Source organism: Schistocerca serialis, chromosome 8 (assembly GCF_023864345.2).
Source record: "Schistocerca serialis cubense isolate TAMUIC-IGC-003099 chromosome 8, iqSchSeri2.2, whole genome shotgun sequence".
Lineage (NCBI taxonomy): Eukaryota > Metazoa > Arthropoda > Insecta > Orthoptera > Acrididae > Schistocerca > Schistocerca serialis.
This window is the reverse complement of record NC_064645.1, coordinates 276611921-276634744: the sequence shown is the minus strand read 5'-3', so window position 1 is coordinate 276634744 and position 22824 is coordinate 276611921. Positions and strand designations below refer to the sequence as shown.

Below are 22824 nucleotides of genomic sequence, written 5' to 3'. Positions count from 1 at the left end.
CTGTCGAATATGTTCGCCAGGCGCCGGTGAACTCCCGCAAGCAGGTTACATAGTAGGAGACTGTCGACGCCATCAGATTCCCCCACCCCCTCTTGATGTTCAACAACAGCGGCAGTCCCACCACCGTTTCTTCAGCGATGGAGGTTTGTTACCTTCTCTTCTTCTTCTTCTCGTGGTGCCCAGTATGTGGGCAGTTCTTCTTCCACTCGGTGGATGTGCTCCAGGTCGACGACGTCATCCACGGCTGTGTAATTTTCTGGAAAGGTGTCTGCTGGTAGATTGACCTTCTCGCCTGTGCTTCAAAAGGCGTCATCTGTTTCCGCTGGAAAACGGAACTCTTCACGACTCGCCATGCGCTGTCATCAGGAAAAACGAAACTGGCATTCCACGGGTTGGAGAGCAGAGTTTCAGATGCCTTAATGGGCTAGATTATTAGAGAATATAAAAAGTGGAAGAGATAAGTTGAAGTTGCTGTTAAAATTAGCTTAGTGTGTTGGCAGGAAAAATAGAACTTTTAATCAGGTCAGTTCGGGGTTATCAACATAAAATGAAATAGATATAATGCTGATGTAGGCCTTATAATGAATAAGAAAAGTAGGAATGCGGTTAAGCTACTGTGAACAGCACAGTGAACTCATTCTTGCAGCCAAACCGGACACGAAGCCAACATCTGTCACAGTAATACAACTCAATATGCCTACTAGCCATTCACATAACGGAAAAACTGAAAGAATGTATGATAAGATTAAGGGAATTACTCGGATAGTTATAGTTTAGGGAACTTTAATTGTGACGGGTGACTAGAATTCGATATAAGGAAATGGAAGAGAAGGAAAAATACTAAGAGAAGATGGTCTGGGGAATGAAATGGAAAAGGGAGCCTCCTGGTATAGTAATACATGGAGTAAAATTTAATCGTGGCTAACACTTTTTTAAGAATCATAAAAGAAGGTTTTATACGTAGAAGAGACCTGGGGACATACGAGGATTTCAGTAAGACAGAGATTGCGAAACCATATTTCAAACATTAACACGTTTCCAGGAACATATGTGGACTCTGGCCATAGTTTGTTGGTTATGAAATGCAGATAAAAACTGAAGAAACTGCGGAAAGGTAGGAATTTAGGAAGATGCAACTTGGATGAATTCTTGGAACGAGAGGTTGCTAATAGTTACAAAGGGAACGTTAGGCAGCGTTGGATTGAAACAGTTGAAAGGAATACAACAGAAGACGAATGTGTTCAAATGGCTCTGAGCACTATGGGACTTAACTTCTGAGGCCATCAGTCCCTGAGAACTTAGAACTACTTAAACCTAACTAACCTAAGGACATCACACACATCCATGCCCGAGGCAGGATTCGAACCTGCTACCGTAGCGGTCGTGCGGTTCCAGACTGTAGCGCCTAGAACCGCTCGGCCACGAAGACGAATGAATAGCTTTGAGAAATGAAATAGGAAATGTAGCAGGGGATGACATAGGTAAAAAGACAAAGCCTAGTACGAATCCTTGGAAAACACAGGAGGTATTGAATTTGATTGATGAAAGAAGAAAATATAAAAACGCCGCAAATGAAGCAGGCAAAGGGGGATACAGACACCTAAATAAAATGACATTGCCAGCAAATGGAAGTAAGGTAATCAGGAATGACTTTAAGACCAATGCAAGCCTGTAGAAACATGCATGACGAGGAGTTAGAAAGGTGCGCTTGTAAAAATATCACTGAGATTTCTGGAGACAAGCAGCTGTAGGAATAGCAAGACTTCAGATGGGAAACCAGTACTAAGCAAAGATGGTAAAGCTGAAAGGTGGAAGGAATATGTAGATGGACTATACAGAGCAACAAACTTGAGACAATGTTATAGGAAGCGAAGGGGAAGTAGGTGAAGATGAAATAGGAGATACGACACTGCGAGAAAAATTTGACAGGGCAGTGTAAGATCTAAGTGGAAAAAAGGTCTCTGGGATAAATAATATTCTCTCAGATTTACTGAGATCGGTAGGAGAATCAGCCACGACAGTACTGTTCCACCTGGTGAGAAAAATATGTGAACAGGCGAAAGAGCTCCTAAGACATCAAGGAGAATGTAATAACTTAAATTCCAAATGTGGAAGGTGGTGACAGGGATGAATACTATTGAACGAATAGTTTAATAATTCATGGTTGTAAAATATAGACATGAAAACTGGGAGAAGCCGGCCTTAGCGAAAACCAGTTTGGGTTCCGGAGAAACGTAGCAACAGGTGAGGGAATAGTTACCCTACGTCTTAGAGTATAGCAAAGGTTGAAGACTGTAAAATCCTACTTTTGTATCATTAGTAGATTTAGAGAAATCCTTAGACAATGTTGAGTGGACTACACTCTTCGAAATTTAGAACGTAGCAGGGACAAAACAGACGGAGTAGAAGGTTATTCACAACATGTACATAAACCAGACTGCAGTCGAACGGCATGAGCGGGAAGCAGTAGTTGAGAAGGGAGAGAGACAGATTTATACGTGTCCTCCAGGTCATTCAACCTGAACAGTGAGCAAGCAGCAGAGGAAACCAAAGAAAAATTTGCAAATAGAGAAGATGTTCACGGAGAAAAAATAAAAAATTTGCAGTTTGTAGATGACACTGCAGTTCTGTCTCAGACGGAAAAAGATATGGAAGCGTAGTTGAACGGAATGGATTCTGTTTTGAAAAGATTATAGGGGCATTCAACAATTCAACACATTTTTTTTCTGAAAGCAAATTGGTTTTATTAGGGGTTCCAATACACCGTATTACACCCCACACTTTCGGCTATAAAACCTTATATTTCAACGTAATCCCAGTTCAGTGCGACGGCCTTACGCTACATTATTGGGAGGACCTTTATACCCGTGAGGAGAAACCCTACAGTACACACCTCTGATTACACCAACTGGCTGACGAGAGTATCAACACTACCAACAGAGACGTCCAGTTGTGCGGCGAGGTGTCTAACTGCGAAGTGTCAATCACCTCGAATAAGAGTGTCTGCACGTTCCAAAATTCCAGGTGTCACAGCTGTGTGTGGCTGGCCGGCATGTAGTGGACTGGCAGATCTCCGTAGGCATTCTGGAATAGCCCATGAATATCTGAGATGCTCTGGTTTTCCGCCAAAAGAAAGGCAATGACAGCTCTCTGCTTGGGACACACCCCCGTTACATACGCCATTTTGAATGCTATGTATAGCGCCACAGCTCATCTGAACTTCGTGAAAATATAGTAGCTGAAGCGGGACTATTCCACGATGTCCCACAACAAGTTCCGCATTTTTTAAACCGAACTTAGCAGAGAAAAAAATGTGTTGCGTTGCTTATTGAACGCTGCTCGTATGATGAACGTAAACAAAGTTAAACAAAGCTAATGGAATTAGTCGAATCAAATTAGGCAGTGCCCAGGTACTTAGATTAGGAAATAAGATGCTAAAGGAGCAGATAAGTTTTGCTATTTGGGCAGCAAAATAAAAGATGATGGCCGAAGTAGAGAGGATATAAAATTCACACTGCCAACAGCAAGAAAATCATTACCGCACAAGAGGAATTCATTAGCATCTAATGTCATTTTTAGCGTTAGAAAGCCTTTTCTGGAAGTACTTATCTGAAATGTAGCATCGTATAGAAGTGAAACGGGAACGATAAGCTGTACAGAAAAGAAGAGACTAGACTGATTTGAAATGTGGTGGTACAGAAGACTGATGAAGATTGGGTGAGTAGACAGAGTGAGTGAGGAGGAGGTATTGAATCTATTAGAGGAAACAAGAAATTTATGACACAACTCGAATAAAAGAAGGGAACGGTTGATAGGACACGTGCAGAAGCATCAATTAGTATAGTGAAGAGAAGTGTGAGAGGTAAAAATTCTAGAGGGAGACCAAAAGATAAATACGGTAAGTAAGTTCAAGAGGATGGATGTTGCAGTAGTTATTCAGAGATGAAGAGATCAGCACAGGGTCGACAAGGAAGAGACCTGCACATCCCAGTCTTCAGAACGGAGACTGTAAAAACAAGAAGTTAACTATGTTTGTATCAAAAAATTCTGCAAATTTTCGTTCCTAAATAAAACGCCGAAGAAGCAGTAGGGTTTTTAAGGTTTGTGTTCTTGTCCGTTTTCCACAAAACGTGTGACTTGGTGTGCTGGTGTGACTGGGGCTAAATCCATTACAGTTTCCTTGGTCCAACGCTACTACTAAGTTCTAACCGAAGGCAGAAAATCGATGTAAAAGGACCCACCACAAAGATATCAACCAATGATACATAAGCCTTTCAGGACCTTATGAATTTGTGAACACTCGTGAAGAGCGCAGAAGCCCAAAAGATTTAGAATCGCAACGTCCATCCTAGGTCTGAGTGGTCCTGAATCTCAGAGCGTGCATCAATACCGGCATTTTACATGCTGATCAGGTATCGGTGCACCCTTCTTGTCAATATTGTCATTTTGCAGTCAGTCGTACGCCTTCTAACGTAATCAAGACTTTATGGTGATAGTCACCGTGTCACAATGAAGTTTGTGGTGCAGGTTGGTGAGCAAATCATTCCCATTTCTTCCCTACAAAGATTTGCATCGAAGCGGTTATCTTATGAAATAAACAGCTGAACAGCATGGACATATGGACTGAACACGAATCAACACTGCTTGGTCCCAATAATCCTCATTAAAATGTAACTAAAGTCTCAGCCCAACTGTTCTTATATCTTTTCGTGTAGGTATTACAATCAACACATACTTCAGACACGTGCAAATACATCAATAATAAAACGTCCTGGAGACATCAATAATAGTTTGCTCAAATGTTCAACTAAACTGCTGAGGTCATCGGTCCATAGAGTTACACGCAACTTAAACTAACTTATGGTAAGAACAACACACACACACATGCCCGAGGGAGGACTCTAACATCCGGCAGGTGGGGCCGCGCAATCAGTGATATGGCGCCTCTAACCGAGCGGCAATATTAGTTTGTAAATAATGTTGGTACGAGGTACTCTGCCATCAGCTCATATCTATGTGTGATAAAAAAATGACTATATACACTTTATCAATTGACAATATCACTGCGATTAAAAAACGCAAGAAAACCAGATTGAGGCTGGAGTTAATAGAACTACATCTCAGCTAATTTACTTAATACTGCTCATCCGTATTTATTAGGATTTACAGTATTTCAATGCATTATTAACTTATCTTTTTTCGAAGTGTTGTTACCTTAATAAACAACCATAACTATCTCATGCTTCCGTTAATATGCTAATAACTGAAAAAGTCATTAACGTTTCCCAGTTTGTAGAAACTTATGAAAAACTGTACGTCTACTAGACTACTTATATCAATGTATAGCTATAAAACGGATCTCTAATGCAGTTTGCGGTCAACAGTGATACCAGCATCTTACAGCACACAGGACATTGGTTGGAAGCTGGTGCCAATAGCACAACTAAATTATTATTTGTAGGTAACGTGCAATCATGTAATACGTAGCTGAGCATTATTTAGTGAAGATATTGAAATCAGTTAAATAAGTAGTTTTACGTCTAGATCTTTATTACTGTCCAGGCAATTTAACATCCCAAATAAGTGAAGGACGTCACCTGTTCTAAAGTCACATTATCAATAATGATTTTGTATCGGATCGGATCTGTATCCCAGAAATCTATCACTTTAGTTTTGGTTTTGAAACTCTCAAGATTGTATCGTTTACAAAAGTAATTCAGGTAGTGTAGTGCACTTTGTCAGTCGTCATATTTTTCTGGCAATACCAAGACATCATTTGCATAAAGTAAAACATTTAACATGGTGTGTTTTTATATTTTAATACCTTTTCGTATGTATTGCCTCCAATTTAGGATAATGTCATTACTGAAAATATTGGGCACTACTATCGTACTCCTCATTTATTAAAATTTCATCTCTTTTTGTTTCAGATACATTTACTAGAATTTTTTATTCTTTGTATAGGCACCTTGTGGCATTTACTAATTTTACATTTTGATATGTATAATATACATTCCAGTGCATATATGTTATACGTATGTATAATACATTGCAGTAAGAATATGAAACATGCTCGCGCTGTGGGTTTTATTCAGAAATGACATTTCCAGGCAGAAACATGTGGTTGTAGTGGCTTTCTCAGAATAATAAAATATCCTTGTTTTTAGGTCTGCAACGCTTTATTACTTTAGACAGGGATATTATATCACAATAAAACAGCAATGAGTATAGAAGCAGAGTCCATCCATTTTTAATCCTCCTTGAAATTTCGAAGAATGGCGAAGAATGAGTAAGAGAGGTTTAAGATCTGAAAAAAAAAAGATATAGCTTGTAAGCAACTTTTGTGAACAAATAAATCACACTTCACCGCTTTACATTAATCTATATTTTACTGTTTCACACAAACAAGCACGTACAAGCATTGAATTACTAACATACACCCTCACTTTTCGCCTGATAATAGTGCTGATTCATTGTGGTCTATGTTTTACAAACCAGTAGAAAAAGGCACAAACTTATAAATTTATATGTTGGCTGCCTTAAGTTTCAATACCACTTGGGCAGCTGATACAACATAAATGTTTATTAATTCAGAGAAGTTATTCATTGGTTACTGAACTCATGGTGCAACCATTAAGAGACATCACACCTTATAGAAAGCGTAGATATAGAGTTACCTGTGTTCTTTTTCACTATTTCAATTCTCTCATTTACATAAACTTAATGTTTTAATATGATTAGCTCAAAAATTCAAAGGGGATTGCTTTCAGGTTAAGACAACAAAATATAATTTCAGACATTGACTTTGATGCAGATATTCAAACTAAACTGAATAAAGACATGCAAACAGGTAACACTTGCATGTTTTATTACTAGAACGAATGCGCTCTGCGTGGTCTCTCTGGGCAAATTTGTAAAATCGTTCTACGTATCTCGTCGTCGTGGACAATGAATAAAGCACTTGTATATTCGATCACTACTGAACAGAGATATGAAATTCGTACGTAAACGTAAGAAATGTAATACTATTTTATATTCAGCGTAACATAGACAGCTATATGAAGACAATTTCATCTGTCTAAAAACAGGTCTACGGTAATCAAAGTAAGCGAGGCTTACAGAACTGTTACGTTAAGGTGACAAATTTATGAATAATGTTTGGTGTACCGCCCTTTAAGGCATCAGCGAGAAAATGTCATCTATCATGAGAGCATTTTGAAGAAATTATTGAAGTTCCAGAAAAATTTGTTCAAGGTAGGATTCTCACATGTTTACAGAACAATACGAAAGGTGCAATTGTCTTCATGGCATTTTTGTAGCTTACTTTAATCAAGGAGATTTCTTTTGGGAACATGAAAGTGGAATATCCTATGGCTCGCGTCAGGGCCAATGGTAGGCATTCGCTCACAAATAGCTATCAAAAGCACTTGACAGATAAGTAAGCTGACTGCGAGGGCAGAAATGTTCGCCTAGTCATTCATTCGGACACCCTCATATGACTCATTTTAGTGTGTATGCCTGTGCGACAAACCGTAATGCTGAACTGGTGTCAATTTTCTTCACTCAGCGAAAAGTATGGTGTAACATAAGACATTTTTGTTGTTCTATGGATACTTAGAGAGGTAAAAGAAAGAGATGTGGTGCAAAATGATACTTGAAGAGGTGATCTCGGTGTTACAGGGATCGAGTACATGAATACGATATACGAGAAATATTCACGTTGTGCATCAGTTCGCATCGTCAGCAGTCGAGACCAAAATGAGATCAGGTCTTGCTATTCTCGTAAAAGTTCTCGATTATCGAATGTGTATTCGTTACCGATTGTTTCCATACTACACTTGCTTAGGGAATTCGGGTAACAGCTATCACTTGTGCACTTGCTATACGAAAAGGAATATTTCATTGTAAGATGTATTTCAAAAAACCGTATTCAATCATATACAGCTTATATTACAACAATGGTTCAATTTCTCTACTCCGCGAATCGATCTGATAACGGTTAGACTATGCAAAATTCCCAATCCCTGTTCGAGGGTGCTACCTGCTGCCAACTACAGCTCCCACGTTTCAAAAGGTGCTGTTTTGTTACGTCTCCCTGCTCAGACACACAACAAATTCTATGACACTGACAAAAGTCGGGCGATTTTTGTGGTTATACACACGAAGAAAACTTCCTCACCGCCACGAAGGACTCCCTGGAGAGAGGGAAGAATCCTGCAGCAGTGATGCATAGTGGCCGCTGAGATCTCAACATGAGTAGCAGCAGCGACCGTTTGATGGACGTGGAGCATTCGTGTAGTGACGTCACCGCATCGTATATCGCCAGCGTCAAATTCTCGCACTGAAACATCACAACAGCAGTCACTACTATCTCTTGTGTAAAGAAAGGAGGACAAGACAGGACAATAACAAAATGTCACAAATGCTTACAAATGTTTTAAATATAGTCATCTAAATGTATACCTAGAAAGCCACTCTATGGTGAGTGGCGGAGAGAGCTTTGTGAATCACTGTCGCTTTCCACCTTTCATGTTCTAGTCGCGAATGATCCACTGGAAGAACAATTGTTGGTAAGGTTCCGTGCGAGCTCGAACCGCTCGGATATTACATTCATGGACCTTTCGCGAGATATACATAGAAAGAAGCAGTATATGGGTTGACTCTCTTAACCGCCTTCATTTATAAAAAATACACCAAACCAGCGGATAACGCCAGAAAATACAAATGAGGGAAACTGACTGTTCCTTTTAAGCAGACGGAAGGTAAGGTTGATGGGATACGAGTACGTGTAGTCGCCCCGGCTCGATGGCAGGGGGGGGGGGGGGGGAGAGACGGAGTGGGCAGGGGTCGACCACAAGAGGTCTGGCACGGCGTCCTGAACACCATCAACCAACCAGAAGGCTACAAGAAGGGACAGTCAAGGAAGGAGACAGTTGTAAGTACGAAATTTCATCGTGTGACACAACAGTGGTAGGTAGGGGAGACGGAAGCTGGAAACAAGGACAATGCAGTAGCCGGCCGGAGTGACCGAGCGGTTCTAGGCGCTACACACGCTACGGTCGCAGGTTCGAATCCTGCCTCGGCCATGGATGTGTGTGATGTCCTTAGGTTAGTTAGATTTAAGTAGTTCTAAGTCTAGGGGACTGATGACCTCAGATGTTAAGTCTCATAGTGCTCAGAGCCATTTGAACCATTTGAACAAAGCAGTATCAGGCGCTGCTTCCGCCGGATGCTTGAAATAACTTGAGGGTGTGTTAGTGGTGCACCGCGACAGCGGTCGAGCCAACTACGCCAGGCACATTCCAGCTGAGCGGGGGATCGCACACAATCCCAAGGAAGTAACTGACGAAACAGGAACGGTATTGTGGACGTCATTCAGTCCCCGCATGTTCATTCTTTAAGAGGGCCCAGAGACAGAGCCGCGATTTGTCCCAACTCCATAAAGGTAGGCGACTGTCCATCCTTTGACCAGACTACCGCATGAGTCTCGGCTGCTGGGAAACACACGTCCTCTGAGCGAATGAAAAGTTTACGGTTCTACTACGGATGGAGGGGCGCGAAAGAAATAGGCGACTAGTTGCCACCCCAGTATGCAGACTTCACGAACACCGGCGCAGGTCAAACCACAGGTGTCATCGTCCACAGAGCTACAGATGGAGCATAAAGGAGGGTCCATCAAACCAATCTCACGCAAATTATGATTAGTGGCGAATGTTCCACAGTCGACGTGATACCATGTCACTCTGACTGATGTCGGGAGGTACGGCTGCTGAAGGTCGCGCCATATCTCCGTCCACCTCGTTAATGGATACTTGATTCAACTTTGTTGCAAGGGACGCTACGTGGTAATTAATGTACAAATCATTTGGAAGTGGAGGGAACGTACATGGGAGGCCAGCTAAGGTAATGCGAAAAAAAAAAGACAGATGCGCAAATAGAGGAACAATATGTCCTATTGACGCCAGCGGGGAGATGAAGGCCGGCGTGTAAATGTCCAAGAGCTGTCGCGTGGGTGAATTCCCTGTGCCCGATCCTCGGTCATCCATATACGCCTCCGGTTTGGCCCAAATCCCCACATACCGCACACGACAGATGTAGTCCCCGCCTTCCACTATCCTCTGCTCTCAGCTATTCAACTGAGTCCAGCAAGCATTCGGACAAGTAACTATCATTTTGCCGACAAGGTGCATATATTCACATATTTATATGTGTGGAGTCCAATCTTTCGAACTTAAGCGTAACTGTCTCTTCTTCCAGCACTATGGCGATATTGTGCTGATTTCTGTCCACAGATACACTACGTGGATTGTGTAGATGGGTACACCAATTAATTTCAATTTCAATTAATGTCAATAATATCTGTATATTTCCTCCTTGTTATCCTCATTTCCATTTGCATATCAGCACTGTTTCTCCTGCCCAAGCTGGAGTATCCTTGGCAATTCCTGCATCCTCCTTCGTGGCTTGTTAGGCCCGTCCTATTACACCTTGTGAGCCGCATCTGTCAGGAAAGGAAAACTCCACGGAAAAATCAGTTTTTAATTTTCCTGAGGCCAAAAAAAATTAAAAAGCAAAATGACATCAGTTTTTAATTGTCTTGAAGCCAAAAACCTCAGAAAAAGCAAACTGAAATCTATTTCTGACTGTCGTGTGACGGGGACAAGACATATTCAATGTGCTGCCCATCATTTGCCACTACAAGTTGAAATCGATAAAGAGCATGTTCCACAACGGACTGGAGTATCTCGGGGGTCACGTTCAGAATTCGTTGCACGGCGTGTGCCTTCAATTCACTACGTTTGAAATTGGAGCACTGAACGCATCTTTAACATAACCTCACAGCTAGAAGTCACACTCAATGATAACTAACTGAAACTCTCAGCTGCCGACAGGTGTTGTTAATATACCTCGATGGTGACAGATGAAAATGTATGCCCCGACCGGGACTTGAACCCGGGATCTCCTGCTTACATGGCAGACGCTCTATCCATCTGCGCCATCTAGGACACAGATGAATGCGTGCAAGGGATAAGTCCCTGCAGTCGCTGAGGGTTTCAGTTAATCGTCATTTATTCTAGAGAAGCTGCACGGTCATCAATGGTATCTGTTCTTTCGAGAACAGTTACTATCTTCATACATATAGTTAAAAGGCTACCCAGCCACTGACCTTCGTCTGTGCGAAGGCGCACAGGTTGCCCGAAATCTTACGGGAATCGTCACCTTAGTGTGCAAGAGTAATGAGTGGATGGGCAAGAATCTATTAGGTAAATTACGTATGTAGATTGAGGACTGTTGGGAATGTGGGTGTCACGGGAAGCGTGGAAGGGATAAGTCCCTGCAGTTGTGCTATTCATGTGTGTCCTCGGTGGCTCAGATGGGCAGTCGGCTTTCAGCCGTGTTACCGTGCGGACGGGCTCGGCGCGCCGGGCAGTGCTCCGCAGGTGTTGTTGTTTACCCGCTAGCGCGCGGTCGCGTCGTTGTCTTGCCGTATAGTACCTGTACCGATCCGACATGGCGTTCTCATATCGAAAAGCTACAATCAAACTAACGTTCAACGCATCGTACACGAGACCGAAGGCCCATGAAATTGAACGGTTTCTACGAGGCATCATGCACATCGAACCACAAGAACTGATAGGAATTCATCTGTCTATTGTAACCAGCACAGTGTACCTCAAACTGATTGACGAAGCGGCCTGCGACAGATTACTCCAACGATCTGAAAACGGCTTTCGCTTCTGTCACGCAGACGGAAACGTGAGCGTGGTAGGAGTTGACCACGCTGGTCTGGGGGTGCGTACCGTGCGCATCTTTGAACTACCGTTCGAAGTCCCTGCCAACCTAGTCGTTGATGCGCTGCGGCCATACGGCACAGTTCTGAGCCACACAGAGGAGAAATGGAACACATTCGAAACGTACCCTGTCCTTAACGGGGTACGACAAGTGCGCATAGAACTTAAGAAGCACGTTCCATCGTATGTTTTCGTTGGTGGCAGCCGCGCAATTGTTATATATGATGGACAACCGAGGACCTGCTCGGGCTGCGGCCAGGAGGGCCATGTTAGAACTGAGTGTCTGCAGCGCCGCCTCGTTCAGGTGCCCCGCAATGAACTTCCCCAACGATCCACTATGACCTCTCTCCCGCTAACATATGTGGAGGCGGCACGACATGATGTGATGGATGATCAAAACCTGCTACCTCCTCGAGCCGCTGCCAGCTCCGTTGGAGAGTCAGCGCCGTCGACGACGCCGCAGCCCAACGGTGCAGAGGTTCCTACAGCCTCCGCCCACCGCAGCGTCGTGGGCACCCAGCCACCGTCACTGTCGGGATCAGACACAGGGGTTCCTAGCGACCGAGACTGTGTCGAGCCCCGCCCTCCAGTGGATGTCGAATCTCGGACCCGAAAGCAAAAATCACCCAAGCGACACAAGAAGAGGCGATTGTCAGCTGACGAACAGGACAGGAATGCGAAGCCGGCGGAAGACATCGACTTCGTTGACTCGTCCACAATTGCAACGGACTCCAGTGGCATCATTCACCAGAAGGTGCCTGAAGACAAGGAACACTCGCCTAAATCTGGTGGCCCAGAAAACGAGGCGCACTGCGTCGACTCCCAAAATGTGGGCTCCTGTGAAAGCGTCCAGCCCCCAATGACATCACAATCGTCTCTTGGTGATTGGGCAGACGATATGGAGGCAGATGATGCACAGCCAACATCGATATCTCCACCAGAGCCCATGGCTGACAATGAGCCCGGAGGGCTCTGCCAGTCAGGGACTTCTACGGCACAGTAATGCACAGCATGCAGGTGGATGGCTGTGTGGTGTGTGGTGTGTGAAATCACTGTGGGATTGCACCGGCACACTGCCCCCGCCACTTGATATGTCTCAGTCATACCGTGTGGGAACAGTCAACGTAAATGGTGTCCACTCCACTGTCAAGACCCGCATGTTACACGACATGATCAGAGCGGCAGACTTGGACATTGCCCTTCTCCAGGAGGTCCGTCCCGAGCTGTGTTTAGACCAATATGGCTACACCACGTACAGCCTACCCGTAGGTGATGGCGCAGGAGGAACGGCCATCCTTCTCCGAGATGGCATAGACGCGACGGACGCGACGTACTTGCCGAACGGGCGAGGCATCGCACTCACACTTGGCGCAGTCCGCCTCATTAACGTCTACGCTCCCTCCGGTAATTCGCACCGTGGTGACAGGCATGTCTTCTATTCGGAGGAGTTGGCCCCACTTTTGCAAGGAAATATGGACCATTACATAGTGGGCGGCGATTTTAACAGTGTTCTGTGGCCCGAGGACCAGATACCGCATTACGTCCCATGCCCCGCTCTACAAGCATTGATACGTGACCTCGCGCTCCACGACACATGGCTCTTGCATCATGGGACCCAGAGTGGATATACGCACTTTACCAGCCATTCTGCCAGTCGTCTGGACCGGATATACGTCTCACGTGCCCTCCGCACAGCAACCCGTGATGCAGAACTCTGGCCGACGGCCTTCACGGACCATCTCGCGTACATCTGCACTGTCACCTTGCCCCGACAACTCACAAGACGCAGCAGGGGCCCGTGGACGCTGAACGTCTCTCTTCTTCGCGAGGAATCGTGTCGGCGAGCAGTCACTGACACGTGGCGTCGATGTATCAGGCGCCTGCCTATGTATGCTTCCACGTTGCTGTGGTGGCTGGGATGTGTCAAACCTGCCCTCCGAAAGACCTTGATGGCCTATGGGCGTGACAGATCGAACTGGCAAAGGGCAACATCGGAATTTTACTATACAGCGTTACGTGAGCTGGCGACGCAACCGCCGTCTCCCGAACGTCAGATGTCCGTACAACGCATCAAAGCTCGTCTACTTCGCATCAGGACAGAGCAGCTAGACGGTGTCCGCATCCGTGCGCGAGTGCAAGACTGTATCCCCAACGAAACAGCGTCAGTGTATCACATTGTGCGCGAGAGGCGCCACCGAAAACGTCAGCTCATTACGGCGGTAAACACGGAGGACGGCGGGCGCGCAGTGACACAAACGGACATCGCGCACACGTTCGCCAGACACTATGGGACCTTGTACATGGAAGATCCGCGAAATGTAAGTGATTATGACGGGCTGTTGCACGATTTTCCCGCCCCTCGGGACGTGGCACCCGATGATAGTCTGCTGTTGCCCATTACACCCGACGAGCTGACATCGGCCTTGGCACGCGGAGCACCGAACAAGTCGCCTGGACCGGACGGTTTACCCCTGGAATTCTACCGCACTTTTTACCACCTTATGGGTGACAAGTGGCTCCAAATGTTTCAAGACCTGATCCGCCCTGATTTCACTGTCCCCACAGAATTCACAGAAGGCATCTTGATCCCTGTTCCGAAACCGAATGGTGGTTGTAGTTGGCAGGATTTTCGCCCACTCACACTCCTCAACAACGACTACAAGATCTTCGCCCGTATCCTCCGCGCGCGTCTCCACACCGCTATCGGGAAAGCCATCCACACCGATCAGACATGTTTAGGTGGTGTCAGCAACATTCATACGGCGTTAGGAGCATACCGCGACGTCATTGCTTTGACGGCGGCCTGCAAAATACGAGGCGCCCTTGTCGCCGTAGATTTTGACCACGCATTCGACCGCGTCGATCACGGCTTCTTACGCGCAGTTTTGCATCGCATGGGCCTCTCTCCGGAGTCTGCACAGGTGGTCCTTCGACTGGTCCACGGAGCGCGCTCCCGCATGATGGTCAATGGTTATCGGTCTGGTCACATTGTTGTTGGACGGTCAGTGCGACAAGGGTGCCCCCTGTCGGGCATATTAATTATTTGCTGCAGCACTTGAACCAGCTTTACATGGTCTACGGCAGCGATTAACTGGTATCTCCTTGCGGGACGTGACCTTTTGTTGTGGTGCATTCGCCGATGACGTGGTGTTCCTGGCCAGATCAGAGGATGAAATGCATATGGCGCTACAGTGGCTACGCCAGTACGGGGCGGTCGCTGGGAGCGTCATCAACGTGACGAAGACAAAATACATGGATGTCGGAGGGGGGATTTCCCACACAACGGCGGTGCCCTTTGACAAGGTGCCCGTACTCAAGTGTTTAGGAGTGCAATTCTATAGCAATGTCCGCCGCACGGCGGCGGCTACGTACCGCCGGCTCCTACACCAGACACGTGCTCTGCTGCAGGACAACAAGCTGCGTCGCTTGGATATGCTCCTCAGAACACGTTATGTCAACACCTATCTTGTCTCAAAACTGAACTATTTTGCGCATATCCTTCCCTTAACAGCTACGATGGCCGACAGATTTCAAGCAGCATATGGACATTTCGTAAGCACCGGTCTGGTTTTTAAAGTCCGATACGCCACCCTGACACTGCCGCAGCGGGCGGGCGGTATCGGTTTAATTCACGTATATAACCGTGCGCGATCGCTTTATCTCAACACTATGCGTCGCACGTGGACCTCTGCCCACGCCACTCTGACGGGCACCCTGATAGAGGAAGTGGCACCACACTCTCTGCATCCCCCGGTTTCTGTAGGACACATTTCACCGGCACTCACCCACATCAGAGACTTCTTTATTGACTTCAGCTACTTACGTTCAGAACTTCCGACGACACGGAAGCCCAGCACAAAAGACTATTATCGCCTCTATCAGCATCGGCAACCTGTAAATACGGTCACCCACAGACACCCTGAAGTTGCCTGGAACACGGTGTGGCGAGCGGTACACACGCCTTTTCTACCTACGACGGTGCGTTCATTGTGGTACGTAGTTGTGAATGGGAAGTTCGCTACTCGTCAGAGGTTACGTTTCATACATCTGACGGACGACCCCTTGTGTCCGACATGCTCAGTCGCTGACTCGGATGCACACCGTCTGACGTGTGCCGCGACCAGCGAGTGCTGGCTACTGACGCAGCGCATGCTGGCATTACTCTTGCGGCGATTGCCGGAATCTATCTCCCCTGATGACGTATTGCGCCCCGACGTCGTATACTTTCCATCAACCAGAACGAACGCCGTTAACTGGCTAAAAGGCATGGCCGTTTACTACATATTTTGCGATGCTCCCAAAGGCACACTCGACTTTTGGTCCCTATTGATGACGACACATGCAGCTTTCAGCCGCCACCCGAAGTACCGAACTCGTTTCGCAAATTATTTGGGTTCATTATTTGCGGATCCTTCTGCTCACTGGGGCGTTCCGGGTATGAGACGCTGAAAATGAAGAAGAATCCTGGAGCATATTGATCCTCTACGGACGGAATAGGGGGGAACCCCTCCCAACAGACGAGAAGACGACTCGGACGCTCGGCTACGGCAGTTGTAGGATCTTTCTTTGTAATGAAACAAAAATAAATCTATAATACAAAAAAAAAATGTTGTAAAAATTAAAGAAATAAATAAATAAAAAGAACAACATCGACAAACCCACTCCATCCTCTTCCTGATCCTTCGATCCTCGAACTCGAACACGTTGCTTGGGCGTGGCGGCGGGATGGCCAGGCTTCGGGTGTTGACCCCTGCCCTACCCGTCGTCCTGCTCCTGCAGCGGTTCATTAGGGAAAAAAAAAAAAAAAAAATATGTCAGTCTTTGAAACTGAGTGAAGTAGTGCGATGGTTAAGGCGTTATACTCGCGTTGAACAGATGTTTTTTTTTTTAGTTTTTAATTTTTTCTGTTTATTTTTGGTGGATTCAGGCACGGTGCATTGCACGAGGTATAATTATGTGTAATTATGAAAGAAACAGAACATTTGGCTGATGTGATTATAAATGTAAAACACAGCCTATTACGTAACAAAACTGTATAATACTACAAAAAAAAAAAAAAAAAAAAAAAAAAAAAAAAAAAAAAAAAAAAGATGGATAGAGCGTCTGCCATGTAAGCAGGAGATCCCGGGTTCGAGTACCGATCGTGGCACACATTTTCAGCTGTCCCCATCGAGGTACCTGTCGGCAGCTCAGGATTTCAGTTAATTATCATTTATTCTAGAGAAGCTGCACGGTCATCAATGGTATCTCTTCTTTCGAAAACAGTTACTATTTTCACATATATATAAGTCACACTCACTAATATCAGGTGATCTGGACGGCCAGGCTGTAGGGAAATGACGGCTTATAATTCTAGCATTGCCGAAATGCCTCTCCAGAAGCCACTTCACAAGCCTTTGTAGTGTGCGCAGGAGCGCTATCTAGCATAAAAATGATCCTACCCACACGTCCACGCTGTTGAAGGGTTGGAATGACGATGGAACACAAAAGACTCTCATAGCGTGACGGTGCAGGCAACAGGACCCACAGCATTCATCTTCTCGATAAAATACTGTTCTATGCTGTAACCTGCATCTTTGTAGAATGAAGTGGTACCGGCTGATGTGCGTGCGGATTTTCCGTTGTCCATATTCTGCAGTTCTACGTATTGACATGTCCTTGGAGATGGAAATGGCCTTCGTCTGTCCACAGAAAGTTCCATGTCCGTTCGTTGTCCACGTCCATCTGAGAAAGAAATTCCAGAGCGAACGTTTCTCTCGCTGCAAGGTCAGCAGGACGCAACTTCTGAACATGGGTGATTTTGTACGGATGCCGATGCAGGATGTTTTGTAGAATATTATGCACCGTGCTCGCAAGCATGTCCAACGTCCGAGCAGTTGCCCATGCATTACATGGCTCGACCCCTCGTGCAGTACTGTGGCAACATCTTCGGCAGATGCCGGATCAATCGTTTTACTGCATGTGCCACATTGCACTTCAAAAGAGTTTGTCTTTTCGAGTTTTGTAATCATTTTCTCCAGACCACTGCCGGAAATCGGAAAGATGCCTTTTTTCATACCCCGCAAGGCTACTGTAGAACAGTCACCTTCTTGTAAAAGGGCTTTACCAACAGCGCTCGGTTCTTAATGGAGGCAGCCATCTTGGGTGTCTCGGATGTAAACTGAGGAACAGCCGTGTGCCGCGTGACTGTTGGTGTTCCTTTTATAACTTTACAGCGCCCTCTATTCGTCAAATTTTCGTTAAATTCTTTTTTGGTTACATGTCGTTTCCTTCTGCTTCAACAGTGCGCTGTTTAGATTTGACGTCAGAGAAGTGCTTCTCTTTCTACAGGGTTCTGAAACTGGAACTTTAATTATGGACACTCTGTACATTAGAAAGATTTTCAAGAGTCGTGATGAGGAAATGTACGTTTTGAAATTCTGACGATTTCAATTTGGCAACTGATCAAAGCAGTTACACCCTTTCTGTGAATTTTATGAAAATGTCAACTTAAGTGTTGGCGACATACCTGGTATCTGAATAGACCTTCAGGTAAGGATAACCACTGTAATTCTACGTTTTTATGAACGATCAAGTGTGCATAATTCGTCGTAAAATAGCGTAATGGATTATTCTTTCTTCTATTACAGTTAGGTCAAGAAGAACTGATATGTCTCATTATAAGGTCATTGCTGACCGAGCCAAACTGATGTTCAAGGCTGGAAAAAAGTGTGTGCGGAAATCTTCCTAAATGATCAGTAATCGATGCGGACGTGCTCGATACCATAGAAGACGGAGACAGAACGATAATGGTTTGAAGGGATGAAAAGGAAGGGCGCTCTGCTTACCTTCAAATGAACTGATAACCTTACTGAAGAATGTTATGTACCCGGTGCCAGGGCTGGGAAAGAGAAGTCATTTTCCACTTTATATGTGTGTAATTTGCAATGAAGAGAGGTCAGCGATGTACTCGGTAGCACAAAAGTACAGGGGTCGTATAGCGAGCACATTTGTGGAAACTGGTTGTCAATTCATTTTAGTCAGTTACAGACGAAATCTGCTAAGGCCGTTGCCGTAACGTGCTACAACTTTATGTTCACTACAGGAGACGTTAACGCGAAATATTATAAGATCTCTCAGTTTTGAAAGTAGAGACAATTCCAATGGATCTGTCGCAGACGACTTGAATAGTAATTAATCGTGATGAGTTTTTAGCTTTTACTTTACTTGGTTTCATGTTGTTATAGTAAGGTCACATGTAATTACTGCATTGTTTTTTATTCTTGTCTTTCTTTTTCTTAGTATTTTGCTCACTAACCTGCCTTTGTGTCAACTCTCTAAAATGTAAAACTCCATTACGTCGCTTTATTTCATACTGTATCATTGCGTGGATATGAACATTCATAAGCCAAAACATGACGACCACCTGCTTAATAGCTTGTTTGTCCATCTTTGGAACGAACTACACTGATTCTGCGTATCAGAGATCGATAGTTTGTTGTTAGGTTTGTGGCCATATGTGGCATTAGTTATCTACGCACAGATCATGTAATTCGCCCTTTATTGGGCTTCCAATTTGCCTACGCAGTGATGGCGGCCGATAGCGACCCATGTGGGTTGCATAGGATTTACATCAGGCGAATTTGGTCCCCGAGGCATTAACGCGAGTTCACTATAATGTTCCTCAAACCACTATAGGAAGGTTCTGGCTTCGAGATACCGATAATTATACTGATGAAAGATGACATCGAGCACGAAGGAATGCAAGCGGGAGAATCGAACCTTTCGGTGGGCAGTGGTCATAATGTTTTGGTTTACCAGCTTATAAACCGGACTGTTGAGGTTATTTGAGTTTGTACTACTCTCTGAGTATTTACAGCCTTTGATCATTACTTCAGCAGTTGTAAACGAAACTTTAGGCAGAGAAAGATGTCGTGGATCACGGCCTAATTTCCGTAAAACAAAAATACCAAGGACCTCTCAAGGCCCGAAAGATGCGTTCTGAATCCAGACAAGGTAGCTTTCGTCATAGCAGATCGGAGAAAGAAAATGTTAATATGGTTTTAGTGAAGTGCAGGAATGATTATGGAAAGGTCCCGCAACTAATCTCGCTTATTAACGGCATCAGTGCCCACATATTAAGAGGGCCTAAAACTCAATGAAACAATATGTCGACAGAAATGAAATTCTGAATTCCGGTTCTAATGTGTATGGAAAAGATAGGTTGAACGATGGTGGTGGAGGCGTGTTTATAACTATGAAGAAATCCCGATGGGGAGTCAATTTGGTGAAGATAAGTTTCAAAGGTGGATGGGAATCAGATGCTTTTATAGGCCTCCTGCCTTAGGAGTAGTGTTGGAAAATTGAGAGGAACCTTGGAGAATATTTCGCGTAAATTTCTTGGGCATATTACAGTTTTTGTTGGAGATTTTAACATATCAGCTGTAGACTGGGAGGCTCAAGTGATTAGAATGTGGAGAAGGGACAGAGAACGATATGAAGTGCTTTACCAGAAAATTAACTTGGGAAGTTAATCAGAGAAATCGTTTCATGGAGATAATATCTTAGACGTGCAAGTGACAAACTGACCCGAATTTTTCGCCTCAGCGTAGAACAGGCTATCAGTGATCAAAAGGCCGTTTAAGCTTCACAGAATACAACTATAAATAAGAATACAAATACAGGCAGAAAGATAATTTTGCTTAGCAAAAGCGACAAGAAGAAGGTTTCAGATTACCTTAGTGATCAGCATGAAAATTTCGTCTCCAGTACTAACAACACTGAGTATCAACGGACAAAGTTCAAGAGCATTGGAAAATACGCTTTAGGTACGTACGTGCCGAACAAAGTTTTGAGGAATGGAAAGGACCCCCCGAGATTCAACAGTCATGTTAGAAAACTGTTACAAAAGCAAAGTGAGCTTCACTGCAAATTTAAGCGTAGCTAAGCCATCACAGACAAACAAAAACTAAATAAAGCCAAAATTAGCGTAAGGAGAGCCATGCGTGAAGTGTTCAACGTATTCGAAAATTGCATCCTGTCTTCCGGATTGACAGAAAATCCTAAGATGGTTTGGTCTTACGTCACCTCGGTGAACGGATCGAAGCGATCTGACCGGAGATTCTGTGTCCACGATGGTAGTGAAACAGAGGACGACGCGGAAAAGCCTGAAAACTAAATGTCTTTTTCCTAAACTGCTTCACAGACAAAGATGGCACAGTGGGACTTATTTTAAATTGTCTCACGAATGAAAAAATAAGTGATAGCGAAATAAGTGACAAAGGGACAGAAACAGATCTGAAAACGCTCAACAGAGAGAATGCCACTGGGCCTAGCGGGATACCATGGAGTAGGCAAAAAAACTTGCCCCTCTTCTAGCATAGGTGAATTGTACATCTTTGGAAGAGCGAAGTGTTCCCGTTGATTGAAAAAAAAATGTCAATCCCGTTTTCAAGATGGGTCGTCCAACAGACGCACAAAACCACGGAACTATAGGCCTATATCTCTGACGGCCACTTGTAGAATTTTGAAACATGTTTTATGCTCGCACATTATGACATTTCTGGAGGCTGATGACCTCCCTTGTAGGAACCAACAAGAGTTTCGAAAATAATCATCATGTGAAAACCAGCTCTCTCTGTTCGTCCAGACATCCAGAAAGGCGTGGATACAGACTTCCAGGTAGACGCCGTGCTTGAATTTTGGTGGGAGCATAGTGCACCCATTTTATGCTAAAGACAACATCAATTTAGAATAATGAAGTAACTGTTATTCTGGTATTGTAATTACTCGTACATACATCATCACTGTTCCTTTTGAAACCCATTGGGTTATTTGTAACAAACTTTGTGAGGGAACAAGAATACCGTGAAGTACACTCCTGGAAATGGAAAAAAGAACACATTGACACCGGTGTGTCAGACCCACCATACTTGCTCCGGACACTGCGAGAGGGCTGTACAAGCAATGATCACACGCACGGCACAGCGGACACACCAGGAACCGAGGTGTTGGCCGTCGAATGGCGCTAGCTGCGCAGCATTTGTGCACCGCCGCCGTCAGTGTCAGCCAGTTTGCCGTGGCATACGGAGCCCCATCGCAGTCTTTAACACTGGTAGCATGCCGCGACAGCGTGGACGTGAACCGTATGTGCAGTTGACGGACTTTGAGCGAGGGCGTATAGTGGGCATGCGGGAGGCCGGGTGGACGTACCACCGAATTGCTCAACACGTGGGGCGTGAGGTCTCCACAGTACATCGATGTTGTCGCCAGTGGTCGGCGGAAGGTGCACGTGCCCGTCGACCTGGGACCGGACCGCAGCGAAGCACGGATGCACGCCAAGACCGTAGGATCCTACGCAGTGCCGTAGGGGACCGCACCGCCACTTCCCAGCAAATTAGGGACACTGTTGTTCCTGGGGTATCGGCGAGGACCATTTGCAACCGTCTCCATGAAGCTGGGCTACGGTCCCGCACACCGTTAGGCCGTCTTCCGCTCACGCCCCAACATCGTGCAGCCCGCCTCCAGTGGTGTCGCGACAGGCGTGAATGGAGGGACGAATGGAGACGTGTCGTCTTCAGCGATGAGAGTCGCTTCTGCCTTGGTGCCAATGATGGTCGTATGCGTGTTTTGCGCCGTGCAGGTGAGCGCCACAATCAGGACTGCATACGACCGAGGCACACAGGGCCAACACCCGGCATCATGGTGTGGGGAGCGATCTCCTACACTGGCCGTACACCACTGGTGATCGTCGAGGGGACACTGAATAGTGCACAGTACATCCAAACCGTCATCGAACCCATCGTTCTACCATTCCTAGACCGGCAAGGGAACTTGCTGTTCCAACAGGACAATGCACGTCCGCATGTATCCCGTGCCACCCAACGTGCTCTAGAAGGTGTAAGTCAACTACCCTGGCCAGCAAGATCTCCGGATCTGTCCCCTATTGAGCATGTTTGGGACTGGATGAAGCGTCGTCTCACGCGGTCTGCACGTCCAGCACGAACGCTGGTCCAACTGAGGCGCCAGGTGGAAATGGCATGGCAAGCCGTTC

General features: G+C 45.4%; 1 protein-coding gene across 1 annotated transcript in view; it reads right to left on the bottom strand.

Annotated features, from left to right (window-relative positions):
• Nucleotides 1–6233: 6233 nt before the first annotated feature.
• The window catches only part of LOC126416970 (uncharacterized), a 74494-nt gene continuing 57903 nt past the window's right edge, over nucleotides 6234–22824 (bottom strand). Inside the window, exons 5-6 of the mRNA XM_050084852.1 lie at nucleotides 8180–8341; nucleotides 6234–6307 (exon numbers count right to left, since the gene is read on the bottom strand). Of these exons, the coding sequence (XP_049940809.1) occupies nucleotides 6251–6307; nucleotides 8180–8341 (219 nt within the window). The 3' untranslated portion in view covers nucleotides 6234–6250. The remainder of the gene's footprint in view (nucleotides 6308–8179; nucleotides 8342–22824) is intronic.